Source organism: Clupea harengus, chromosome 22, assembly GCF_900700415.2.
Source record: "Clupea harengus chromosome 22, Ch_v2.0.2, whole genome shotgun sequence".
Lineage (NCBI taxonomy): Eukaryota > Metazoa > Chordata > Actinopteri > Clupeiformes > Clupeidae > Clupea > Clupea harengus.
The window spans coordinates 21569876-21583141 of NC_045173.1; the positions used below are offsets into that span (position 1 = coordinate 21569876).

General features: G+C 41.5%; 1 protein-coding gene and 1 non-coding gene across 3 annotated transcripts; both read left to right on the plus strand.

Moving 5' to 3' along the window:
* The first annotated feature begins 2695 nt into the window (after positions 1-2695).
* On the plus strand, positions 2696-2904 carry LOC116218521. The gene has a single exon (XR_004162911.1). It is a non-coding gene; the product is annotated as a small nucleolar RNA U3 (small nucleolar RNA).
* Positions 2905-3789: 885 nt separating this feature from the next.
* Positions 3790-13266, plus strand: ppm1kb (protein phosphatase, Mg2+/Mn2+ dependent 1Kb). 2 transcript variants are annotated; one of them, XM_012818895.3, is made up of 7 exons: positions 3790-4199; positions 5030-5537; positions 5971-6071; positions 7924-8080; positions 9072-9216; positions 9521-9655; positions 10393-13266. In XM_012818895.3, the coding sequence occupies exons 2-7, from the start codon at positions 5092-5094 to the stop codon at positions 10522-10524; spliced, it is 1116 nt and encodes a 371-aa protein (XP_012674349.1). In that variant the 5' UTR covers positions 3790-4199; positions 5030-5091; the 3' UTR covers positions 10525-13266. The 2 variants fall into 2 exon arrangements, with proteins under 2 accessions (XP_012674349.1, XP_012674348.1); XM_012818894.3 differs by having other exon boundaries at positions 3792-4099.

Sequence of the window (13266 nt, forward strand, 5' to 3'; positions counted from 1 at the left end):
AATTGGACGAGCTATGTATAAAAGAAGAAATTATAGACAGTTGACATTTAATGATTCCATACAATGCATTTATTCAGTATTTGCAATTGTTCTCTGTTGTCTTGTCTACACATAGAAGCAGGCAGTTGTTCGGGGGTTGGACGCTTCTGAATGGTAGGCTACGTTTTTTGTCATATAGTGTTTCCGGTAACAATCCGCGCCACAGGTATGTTAATAATAATAATTAATTTTATTTGTAATGCACTCTTCATTCAAAAGAATCTCAGAGTGCCAAGTTAGCTGTAATACTTACACTTCAGGCTAGTAGCCACAACAACGAACATTAGCATAGCCATAACTTATACATGTTAGCATTCTAACGACAAAATAGTAATTATTTTACAGCTCTGTTAACAATAATTTACGATGGTAACTTCGTTATGCAGTTTGTATTAGGAACTCATGACAGCAAGGGCAGCTCCTAAATGTTTTGTTTGTTATGAATTGAGAGTGCTGCTTTCAAATTTCGTGACGTATGTAGGCTATCAATTAGATAATTGTTTAGGTAACCAAAGGTAGACAACATAGAAGCCTCTGGTCAATGTCAGTATCACAGACTTCGTAATGTTTACTACTCCCCTGCTGTATAGACTGATTAGGTGTCTTCTTAGTCTACCATTAATAAATAAACTTCAATGGCTATCAATGTCTTTTTCTCGCCAGGTTCTTGAGGAAACGGCACGCATGTCCCTGGAGAGAGAAAATAAACCACAGGTAACTAAACTGGATACAAATTAACAGACACTATCTGATCTAGTTTTGAAATAACTCATCATAACGAACATAGTGATTGATGTGACGCCTTTATTGTGCTTCAGCATCATACAAATATTACCCAATAAAACACTCACTCACTAATACACTCCTAATAACGTTACAGTTATGGTCTTACTGTACTTTGTTTGATTCAGTGTGGTGGAAATTATTGTTATTGTGTTGAAAAGAAAACAGATTAGAGACTCCTGTTGTCCTTTTTGGAGGTGAGGAAAAATTCACGTTCAACAACGCCTTGAAACTAGCCTATATGTTAGAAAAAGATGGCTAGGCTCATTTTTAATAGAGCGGACATGCGCCTAAGATGGAACGTCTATGGATTGATCACCCAGTGAAAAGCTAAGAAAACAATGAATTGTTCAAATGTAGAAACAATGATTGAGGAAAGCTATGCAAGAGCTGATGGGCTCTTGCAGGTAATATGTGAGTGTCTCAATCTTTGCAATATGGTGGTGGTGGGCCTGCCGTGAAAAGTTGGGGAACCACTGGTGTTTCGCCCCTCTGCACCCCCCCTGGCCTGACAGTGGCAGTGCAACTGCCTATGGGTGGTGCATGGGAATCATTTGCTGGATTGTCCACACCTGAGAGGGGCTTGGGCCCTGTTCGGTCTTTTTTGTTTAGAAAGGTTCCTAACTTAGTGAAAAGACCCGGAAGTTCAATCCCTGACTCCGGCCTGACAGAAATAACAAAAATGGCTTGCTGTGAAGGATAAATAGAAGTTAAAAAAATGCTTGCTGTAAACGATAAATGTAAGATGAGTTGATTATCAGAGTAACACTGTTTCAAACTAAATCTCAATCAGGTTCATCCAACACTCTATTTTTCAGTTCATAAGCATATTCATTTGTGTCATGCATTTTTCTGTGTGTGTCTGTGTGTGTGTGTGTGTGTGTGTGTGTGTGTGTGTGTGTGTGTGTGTGTGTGTGTGTGTGTGTCAAATTGCAATGCAGCAAAATCATCATTGTGATTCATGTAATTCAGTATGCCATTTTTTTGCATTGAGGACTCGAGGCCTTTATACTTCCATAGCCTTAGAACAACTTGTATACATAGCCTACAAGTAGAAAGTAGCCTATAGCCAACAAATCTTCAGTGCATTTGGTTTATATAGGCTGCCATGTATTTACAAATATGCAGTCTGCAATGAACAATATGCACAATTTCTTAGTAGGAGTCACAAAGATCGCATGTCGAGGCACAAATGTACATAGACATACAGTATATAGGTCCTATATATGTCTATGCAAATGTAGGGTACAAAAAGGAAATAGACTCACTGGTCTAACCTGTCAATGGGGCCCACAGGTAAATAGCTATTCTAAAGTTATGAAGAAACTGCAACGTTTCATAAGACCCGACCTGAGACTAAAGAGAGCACTGCATGGGACATGAAAGTAAAATACAGTTTAAGAAACTTAATTTTCAACGCTATACAACCCGTATACAGTGTTTCATTATGGGTAAGGACAGTAAATGTTAAATTGTATAGTATTACCTATGGCAACGATAACACTGTTGACACGCTGGCTACAACGAATACATATGTAACCAAGAACATATTCAAATCGATTAAAACGAAGATATATATTTAAATGTTGGTGTTGTTGTCTTCTTCATCTAATCATCTCTATAACATCAATAATACTTCTTCTTAATACGTGATTTTGAAGGTGTGGATGGTCTTGCTTGATTAGTTCAGAAGTGTTTGATTACATATATGTATATACGTTCTATTGGCATATAATTAAGATGGGAGAGTAATTTCGAAGCGAAGTTTTTGTTGTGTGCCCCCCTCGGTACCGTTAATATCCACGTCATCACAAACGTTACTGTGAAATATAGGTAAATAAGACACTATCTTCAAGAGAACAAGTACAGTATTATGACTCTACTGTCAGGGATCATTTCTACAGTGCCTGACTTAGACATGCGTTTCGTAAGTTTTAAGTCTTGCCACCCACGATGATGATCTGGGATATTCCTTTCTGTGCGTGAATCTGACAGAGGTCAATGTAAAAACTCCACGAGATGTTTGTCATTGATGAACGTTCCCAATGGTCTTTGTCATGGGAGGAAGGGAATAGTGATGGGCAAATGAAGCTTTGGTGAAGCATTGAACCATTAGGCACATTGTTTCAAAAATCGATTCATGACTTGAAGCTCAAGTAACAGTGAACTCTCCTGGTGATGTGCCAAGGCTGCAACTAAATTAGCCCAGCTAGACAGTGGCACAAAGCTTTAAAACAATGACAATCTAGTGTGCACGCACCAAATCCCCCCCCCCACACACACACACACTCACACACACACATGCACCCGTATACAAAGATTGTGATACCATTTTTTTTTACAAATAAAGATTCATTCTTTTTTGTATATTGTGTTATTGAAGAGAGAGTGCTTGGGGAAAGGATGTGCTGGACAAATATGGCACAAGTTGGGTGTGCTTGTGTAACCATGTTGGATAGGGAACAGTCAAAGATTTTGATTTAAAACATTATTTGTTCTACACTTTTTGGACTGAGCCTGTTGATATAGTCTACTTTTCCTATAGCCTAAATATTTAACAGCCAGCGCACCTTATCATGAGCGATCAGAATAAAGTGTTCCCACATGTCAGAACGACCTCTCTTCCTAGATGCTTTCATAATGATGATAAATCAATACGAACGTAATGACTGTCACAGAATGAGATAGGCTACTACGAACCAAACGCAATATTGTGCGCGGAAGTTTTTATGCTTTGAAGGCGCTACAATTCAGACTCAAAACTAGGCAACTGACTGTTTCGTTCGTGGCGCTGTGAACCACTCATCTGGTTCATTCGGAGAAAGAAGCAGTTGCTGTTTCGCACGTAATATGTCACGTGATTTTTCCGTACCAAAGCAACCTTCGAAGCAGTGGTTTTATGGTTGGTGTAGTTTAAGGTATGAAGCACGTTCCGGCGCTTCAGTGTCAGGCTGCCATCACTAGAAGGGAATATGGTCAGAGCGGATAGTTTATGTTGTGGAAAAATAAAGTGTGGTGGTGAGTGTAACATTGGGGAGGATATGCGACTTCTTCTATGGATTGGATACCTCCCTCTCGTATCCGCGTACCAGATGCGGACAAGGGTGTGGCTTTACCACTATTGCCGTGTTCCTATTGGAGGGAATGAAGCTTAGGGAAAGCCTTCCAAGAAAAAACATGTGAAAGCGATATGTAAGCAAGCGTTGAAACTATCACAAGGACGTTGGACGTGAACGACAAGCGTAGGATAATTGGAATTCGACTGAAACAGATAAGGGTATGAAGAATATTGTTCTCGTGAAGTCATAGTTACATAATCTACAGCTTCGGGACGGGGCTACTTTAGTGAAATGGCTTCTCGCTAAATACAGCTAGGGGTAAGGTTACCCAATGGTGCTAACTTTCAATCGCGCAATCAATCGTCCCTGAGCAAAATAATTCAGTTTTTAAGTTAGTTGAGCAGCTGCATGTATGGACGTTATTTATATGGACGTTTGTGCATACAAAACACAATCGCTGTTTGGCATTTGTCAAGTTGCTGGTTTAGGAAAGCCAGTTCGCCGATGCTAGTTGCTAGTTGAATAGCTCTCTATCATGACATTTAGCTTGATAGCCAGCTAGCTAATGTAGTCCAGAACCAGATGGAATGGGGAGGAGGCGTTGCTGGTACTGCGAGTAACCATGTTATCTGCCGAGCTTGTTGCATCATGCGGTAAACTATGGTGCATGCTAAGATGGTAGTAGTTAAAAGTCTATATTTATAAGCTATACGTGGCTTTAAGGTGAGCTAGTTCACATTGGTATGTGCCACTGCTGGTAGACATGTAATACATCAATAAGAAGGCATATAGATACATATAAATCCATAATGTTAACTTTAGTTTGTTGTATTTTAGTGTACTGAAGAATCGTATTTAGTTCATTGTATATCAGGTGACCCGTGCAAATCCTTGCGTTGTTCGATGCTAGAACAATTCGTGTTGGTAAAACGTTAACTGCTAGCTGTCTATTTACCAGTCCAACGGATACCAAAATAACTTGATTTGCTGATATACTTAGTCGTCAGTCATCACACATTTTCTGCGGAGTACCAAACAAAACCCGTGGTGAAGGTGATGACAAAATGTAAGATGTCATGCAAGTAAATTGTTTCAATTACTGCACTGAGATGTGCTGACCTACTTCTGTTTTTGTTATATCCTCAAAGCATTCTCTGAACTGAACAGCTGCGGCCTGTTCCTTACTGGAGGGCATTCCACCCCTGAGGTTATGTCCACAGCTGTACTCCTTCGCCTGGCTAGGTCTGCAGGAGGGCCCCAGCTATGCCATCGTGCCGCCCGGCAGATTGCCTGTGCCCAGCAGCAGGAGAGCCCGCGGCGGGCATTAAGCACCTCCAGCATGCCACTGTCCAGCAACTCTCGCTTTGACCCAGACAGCAGTGGCCAACCCACTACCTGGGACTCGTTTGGCATCTGGGATAACCGCATTGATGAGCCCATCTTGCTGCCGCCCAGCATCCGCTATGGCAAGCTCATCCCAAAGGTGAGCCTGTCTAAGGTGGGCTGTGCCTCGCTCATTGGCCAGAGGAAGGAGAATGAGGATCGCTACCAGCTCTCGCAGATGACTGACAACATCATGTACTTTGCTGTGTTCGATGGCCACGGCGGGCCCGAGGCAGCCGACTTCTGTTACAAGTTTATGGCAAAGTACATCAAGTAAGAGCCCCTGCAAGACGTCACATACTCTTGCTGTTCATTGGTGTCTGTCGTGGCCAAGGTGTAAATAAGCTTGTGTTGGTTAGGAATATAAATGTTAGGAATCACTACAGGTCCTATGATATGACCTGATGTGATTATTAAGGATTTGTGATATGTATTTTCATAGTAGGCCATGTTCCCAGAGCAAAACTCTGATACTTGGGTAATCATTTCAGCCCCTCTCACCCCTCTACACAAATAGTTCACTGTTGGTAAGGCTCAGAAGTAGCAAACAAGTTATTTGTTCTACTGTTACAAGAAGGTCAGAAGTTCACACTTTAGTTCAGACATGCAAGTGACGTGTAGAGAAAAGTATACACTGGCAAAGTCAGGGAAAACACCATGCATACGCAAAACTTTGCCCCTATAAACCGTGTACTTGTTGTTGCAGAGATCTTGTTGGTGGAGAGGAGAACTTGGAAGTGGTTTTAACCAAAGCATTCCTGGAAGTAGATAAAGCCTTAGCAAGGCATCTTCACTTCTCCCCAGATGGTACGTACTACATATTGAGATGTGAAATACCACTGTGTCTTGCACATTGAGTTCTTAGGGTGCTGCCGTCTGTGTTGCGTTTGGCCCTGTCTTGTCTTAGAGCATGTAGGGAAGCTTCTCTAAACTGACAGTATTCTGAGTAGATGTCCACTTAAATTTGTCCATATCTGCCCATATACTTAAGACAGAATAACATATCTGTAGATGATGTACGTAATTGCTATCCATACTTTAAACACATTAATCATATGCTAATTGATGTACCCTGTACTGCATTACTGAAGGCTTTAGTCAGAGCAAGTAGATCTAATCCCATTAATTTATCATTGTTTAATCTAGCTTGTTTGACTCTACATCCACATACTGCAGTAGTTCAACTCCATCAAGACCTAAAAAAGGTGGAGGTGTAGGTGTTAGATCTGTTAGATCTGCTAGATTCTTCTGTCGGTGCATTGATTGTGAGGCCCAGCCCTGGGTCCTGGTGCGTGCAATGTACAATTTTGCCCTTGTGTGTGTGCGTGTTATTCACGACAGCTACGGACCCAGCTAAAAGCCTCTAAGAGCTGAAGCTCACCGGTACCTTAATGGAAGGCGGGGGGCTAGATTGGTCCAGCGGGTCCTTGCCTGGACTTCTGGAAGGTTCCACAACTTTCTCAACCTTTTTTTCTTCCTCTATATCTCTCACATTCTCTTTATCTTTTCTATTTTGCTCAAGTGGCTTTTCTCCTCACGTGCAGTGTTGGTAAACAGACACTTGGTCTTTACTGTAGTAGTGCAGGTGTCTGTATTAAAGTGTAGAGCTATATTTGTAGCCTGCTGCAGGCTGCATTTGATTTATAACACACATGGCCTTTCATTCCCCCAGAGTACGCTAAAAGATGTGGCCAGGCTGATACCATGAGCCAAGATTGGAGAAGTTGCTCATTTGTTTTAGTTAATGGTTGCACTAAATGGTTCACAAAAAAGAGGAACTTTTTAAAAACCTAAATACACATTTCAACCAAACATAGAAAAAGCACACAGAGCTGCAACATATTTTACCGTCTCCATTTTAAGGGAGTATACGCTATAGGTACCTCTGTTAAAGTGTATTTAAAAGTATCGTGATTTGCTAAAATTCTTTGAAAATGTTTTAGTTCTATAGACAAGACTTCTTGGAACAATCAGCTCCATACTGTAACCTTACTGTGAAATCTCTCCAGATTATTACATTTTGGCAGTCAGGTACCCTGCCTTGGGCTAATTATACCTAGCTACCGTCCGGTTAAAGTGTACCCTTTGAACTCAGACTGTATGCTATCGTGTCATCCTGCCTGACTGACCACCGTAGTGCTCCCACACTCTCCACTCACTCACTCGCTCAGTCTTACTGAGGAATCTCCTGTCACCCTTCCAAAGGAGGCCCTGCATGCCTAATTCTCTCTTCACTGCTCAAGTTCATATCCTGTTTTGGAAACAGAACCTCCCCTCCTCTCCTCCTTCAACCCCCCCCCTCCCCCCCTAAAGTCCCCCCCCTGTCCTCATACTGTGGAGTTCAGTAGCTAGCGTGATGGCATCAGGTGTCTGAGCGAGAGAATGTGTATATTGCTATGTGGTGTGTGTGACCGAGAGTGGACTAGATAGCTGTGTGTTTGTGTAGCCCATATGCATCCATGTTTTGGAACAAAGTGCTTACTAAGAAAGTCATCCTTGTGCATGCCTTTTTGTGCTTGTGAAGTGTGTGCTTGTGAAGTGTGTGCTTGTGAAGTGTGTGCTTGTGAAGTGTGTGTGCTTGTGAAGTGTGTGCTTGTATGTGGGAATGGGTGTGGATGAGCGTGCTCGTGTAACCCTTCACATCTCTGGTGCATTGCAGCCACTCCGGGCACCACGGCAACTGTGGCGTTGTTAAGAGATGGCATCGAGCTGGTGGTTGGCAGTGTGGGTGATAGTCGGGCAATGCTGTGCCGTAAGGGCAAGGCCCTCAAGCTCACGGTGGACCACACGCCGGAAAGGAAGGACGAGAAAGAGAGGTGCACATACTGATGAATATGCAGACATACAAATAGCCCCAGTGTATGAATATACAGACATACAGCTACATTTCTCAAGGGGTTTGAATAGTTTCAAGCTCCTCTCACACTGAAACATGCATGCATATGATCACACTGGTCTAACACATAGGCATTTGCAGTCACATGTGTACGGTCACAGCGATTTACACGCACTTGTCAGTAGGGGTGGGAATCTCTTGGCACCTCACGATTCGATTCGATTCCGATTCAGAGGTCAACGATTCGATTCTAAACCGATTCTTCGATTCTAAACCGATTCTCGATTCTAACCGATAAAACGATTATCGATGCATCTCGATTTTTAAAAACATTGAGTTTGCTACTCAGTCTCAAATCACTTCCTACTTTGTGTTTGATTAATAAAGAAAATCAACAGATCTATTTTTTATTAGAGAAAAAGTGTGTCCTTGTCACAATTATGACTTTCTATGAACAATGCAATAATCGATGCAGCTTGCATTTCAACAGAAAATGAATGTGTAAAAAAAATAATATATATATATATATATATATATATATATATATATTAATATTTTTTTATTATTTTTATTTTATTAAAAAATCGATTATGGACTTTTCTGAATCGAGACAGAATCATTCTAGAGAGAATCGAGGAGAATCGACTTGTCAGTATAGGCAGATGAAACCAATGTAGCAGCAGCTCCCATTTAGAAACGGACTAAACTCCGTATGTTAAAAACATCAGTTGTTGCTGACTACTGACATTAGCTAAACTGCAGTACCATTTCACAACATTCTCTCTCTACCTTCCCTGTATCTTATCTTGCAGTAAGCGCAAACAGTGTTTAGGCCCCACAAGTTAAACATTTAGGGAATTGCCTTGAGTAGTGTGTGCCCTCCAAACAGGTCTGTGCCTCCATGTGTTTGTGTGTTGTGGCCACAGTTGATTCACATGTTCTTGATGCGTTTTCTTGCTCTGTCCCCGCAGGATTCGTAAGAGTGGGGGCTTTGTGACCTGGAACAGTCTGGGGCAGCCGCACGTCAACGGCAGGCTAGCCATGACCCGCAGCATAGGCGACTTTGACCTCAAGAACATGGGGGTCATCGCTGAGCCCGAGACCAAGCGTGTAACGGTGAGCAAACTCCCTTTTACACGTGCACGTACACGTTTTACATGTTCTCTCAGTCATCTACCAGCTCCATTTTGGTAGTGTGTGAAAATAAGATGTACCACAACAAAATGGCAACATTAATGGTGGTTTATATCAGAAGTCAAACAAACTGGGTCTGAAATCACTAATCGCTCTAAAATGTTCGGTGCAGTGGCTCCATAGGTCAGTGCTTCATGTTTCTGTGACTGTATGTGCATCCATTGCCTTGTGTGTGTGTGTGTGCGAGCGTGCTTAATTTTTCTGTGACTGTGTGGTTGTCCACCAGCTGCATCATGTCCACGACTCCTTCCTGGCACTCACCACTGACGGCATCAACTTCATTATGAACAGCCAGGAGATCTGCGACATCATCAACCAGTGTCACGACCCCAAAGAAGCAGCCCAGAGAATCTCTGAGCAGGTATGTTATGTCAACACACAGTGATTACACATAGTGGTCACATGCTTTGAGTAGCACAGGCCCCAGGTTAAACCCTGTTTAATTAACTCGCTTAATCCTTCAGTAACCGCTAACCTCCTGAGTTCAGATCATTTAGGCACTGATTGTTTTCAAAATGTATATTTAGTCTGTTTGATTACATAAGTAAAGAGACCAAGAGACACTTTCTGAAGCATGTTTTTATAGGAAACTAGAACTGGTATCATCTTCAAATTCATATTCATGGTATACGGTCATGTAAAGGACATCTTGAAAAAAAATTGCAAGACATCGCCCACTATATTGCCAACTATATTGTTTGTCAGTGCCGACTGTGCTGTTAATGGTGATTTAATAAGGTTTTTGCATGCCTTTTCAGTAGTTAATTATTGACCAATTATTGACCAAAACGGCTTACTGCTGCTATAATATTGTTAATTGCTCTTAAAAATAAGATCTACTTATCATTTTTTTTTTCTTGTGGATCTGTAAGATTTAGCCTTTATGACCTGGAAAGCAGCTGATGTACAGGCAGGTCATGTTACAGACAAAACAGAAAGGGCATGCACACTGAATGTGTGTGTGTGTGTGTGTGTGTGTGTGTGTGTGTGTGTGTGTGTGGTGTGTGTGTGTGTGTGTGTGTGTGTGTGTGTGTGAGTGTGAGTGTGAGTGTGTGTGTTTCATTATGTGTCAACTCATGTGTCTATTTGTCCTGACAGGCAATACAGTACGGCTCAGAGGACAACAGCACCCTAATTGTAGTGCCGTTTGGCGCCTGGGGAAAACACCAGAGCTCCGACGCCAGCTACTCCTTCAGCCGAAGCTTTGTGTCCAGTGGCCGCTGGGCTTAAGGTGGAGAGAGAGAGAGAGAGAGGTGATGGAAGGAGAAGGAGAATGAGAGGCGATTTTTATCCCCCCGGAATGGGATGCGTCCAGTGTGCAATATGTAGAGATCCAATCCAAGAACCATGATCCAGCGCCTTAGAAATATCACATGTTCTAACGCAGTATGTAGTGTAGGACTGGGAGGAGAGGGCTTAGAACTGGGAGTAATGTGCACTTACCAAGGGACATGTCCAATTCATCAACACGCTGCCACATCATTTGACTCCTGACTCTTCAGGCGAGTGTTGCACAGAATGATTTTTGACAGTAAGGTCATTGTTAAGCTGTAGAGTAACTGTTTCTAGCAATGTTTCCTCTGCTTGTTTGTGCCACAGTGGCAATTGCGATTGCAAAAGGATTTGCACTCTGTCACCACCTACAGGCTTGGACCAATTCAGACAGCAAGTGATATTTGGTGTTGCATAATGGCTCACATGTTTGAAAATGTGCAATCATTTCCCAGCTGAGTCCTTTACCATGGGCCAGAGTCGATTGGTGCGGCGGCCACTTACACATGAGGGCCGAGTTGTCCTCAGCCGTTTTGAACTGTGGTTAATCATACTGTGTGTGTGGCAGATGTAGGCAGTATTCTGGTTACTGAGTTGCAAGTTTTGGCCCTGGGTTAGAAGTTTTCTAGTAAAAAAAAAAAACATCCAATGATGTTGCCAGTCCAAGGTGTTCAAATATTACCTGGGTATACATTTTAAAACTTTCATTTTGCATTTACACACTAAAATCAGCTGTTTGAGTTTGCACTTCAACTGTTCCTCTTAATGTTCGGATTGCCTGTCTATAGCCCTGCCTATTGATAGAACTGCAGATAAGACATTTGCACAGTTTCCTGACATTTATGTCACATGCTATAGTTTGTGAAATAATTACCTCAGCCTCAGTTACAACAACATGTTAAAAGTAAGCTAATTGCTAATTGAAGGAAGATTCAATCAGCTTCTCTTCAGTGGCATTTTCAGCACTCTCATAATTATCAACTGGTTTTATGTGTGTAATTCCCCATGCTTCCGCATGAGGTTGTACTTCTCCTGTTTTCTTGAGTCATTCTCATTCTGTCAGTAATAGGCTGTGCTGTGTCTCTTCTGGTTTTGAAATGAGTTCAGAACTTAAATGGATGACCAGGTTGTTCAGTTAAAAAAAAAAAAAGGAGAAAAGGAGAAGGTGTAGTTTTTAGATGTTCGAATGCATTAAGAACAAAGAGGTCTTGATGGCAGCTCTTTCAATGATTGGCCTTAGTGGTGACTTTGTGGAAAACTCCTTTCTACGCACACCATACAGACTTAGTCCAAAAAGTAATGTGAGGATAGGATGTGAACAAAGTGATGTAAGTGATTTGCACTGTCCTGGAAATGACCCCACCTCCTCAGTCTATTCCATAAACCTCATCGGCTAGTCTGATCTACTGAACATGTTTAAAGTAGTTTCTATGCCTATGGCATTGCCATTCTGTGGCTGTGTCAGTGGAAACGGTAAGCACCAGCTTTCAGTGTCAGCCACAGAACTAGCAGCACCTATAAGGGTTAAGTTTGGTTCCATTAAGGAACTCTGTTGAGGAAGGACTACTAAGGCCTTCATAGAATGTCTAGTTTGATGAAGCAGACATGCTTTCTGTCCCAGTCAAGTAAAGGTTTTATTTATTTTCTCGATCCCTGAAAAGTGCATTGTATGTAAATCCTCTTGTCATTTTTGTATAATAAGGTTTTTGTATATAACTATTTATATATTTGATGTCAGTATACTAAAGTTGAGTTCAGTTGGACAAAAAAAATGTATACTATTGTATAGTGGTTGCTCAATTGAAATTTTCAAGTATTTGTGTGGACTACATTCGGTTCTTGTGTTGAGTGAGCATGTAGAACAGAGTTCTGCTGCTGTCATGTTGAGAGAACTAAGAGTGAGGTAACAAAGTGGGGAACTGTGGTTGAGTTCGTTGCTCTGTCTCTGTGAACAGTGTTGGTGTTGGGAGCCTTGTGTGACATGAGAATGTTTCAGTGAACTCATGCAAGTGGGTTGAAATCTTTTGAAATGACTGATTTGGACTTAAAAGGAGAAGGCATTATATGACTTGGTACGGCTTTATGTCTTCCCACATGTGTTCCTTTTTCAGCAATCTCTTCTAAACAAACTAGCTCTGAACTCTGGCTTTTGGCTTTGTGGGCCTCTAATGTAGTTATATACCAGGCACAGCATCTCACAAACTTTCTATTTTTTATGTACCAAAATACATGTATCAGATTGTTCCTGTCAATGTGAACAACTACCAGTAATGAATGTATGAGGTGTATTATGAACACATTTGTTCTCAAAGAAGGTCCTAATTCAAATCCTCCTGCCTAGACCAGAGTGCTACTTCCAGATTGCTTCCTGTTTTGGCTTACTTTTGTTGTGTTTGTTAACAAAAAGATTTTAACTATCAATTCAGTCCACTCTTCAGCCCTCCTGACTTTTCCCCCACTATTAACATAATGTAACATATATCATCAACATTCAGTGCAATTAGTGAACCTCACTATCCATGGTAATGGGAAGTCTCTCAATATGAAACCAGCTATTTTTACTTCCTATATCTTGGAAGTAATTGAAATATTATGCTGTACAGTATGTTTAACCATTTCGCCTTCCCAGGTACAATATACAGTTTGTTTCCATGCTGTGTACATGTGCTAAAAATCTCTTAATAAACTCAAAATGAGAAA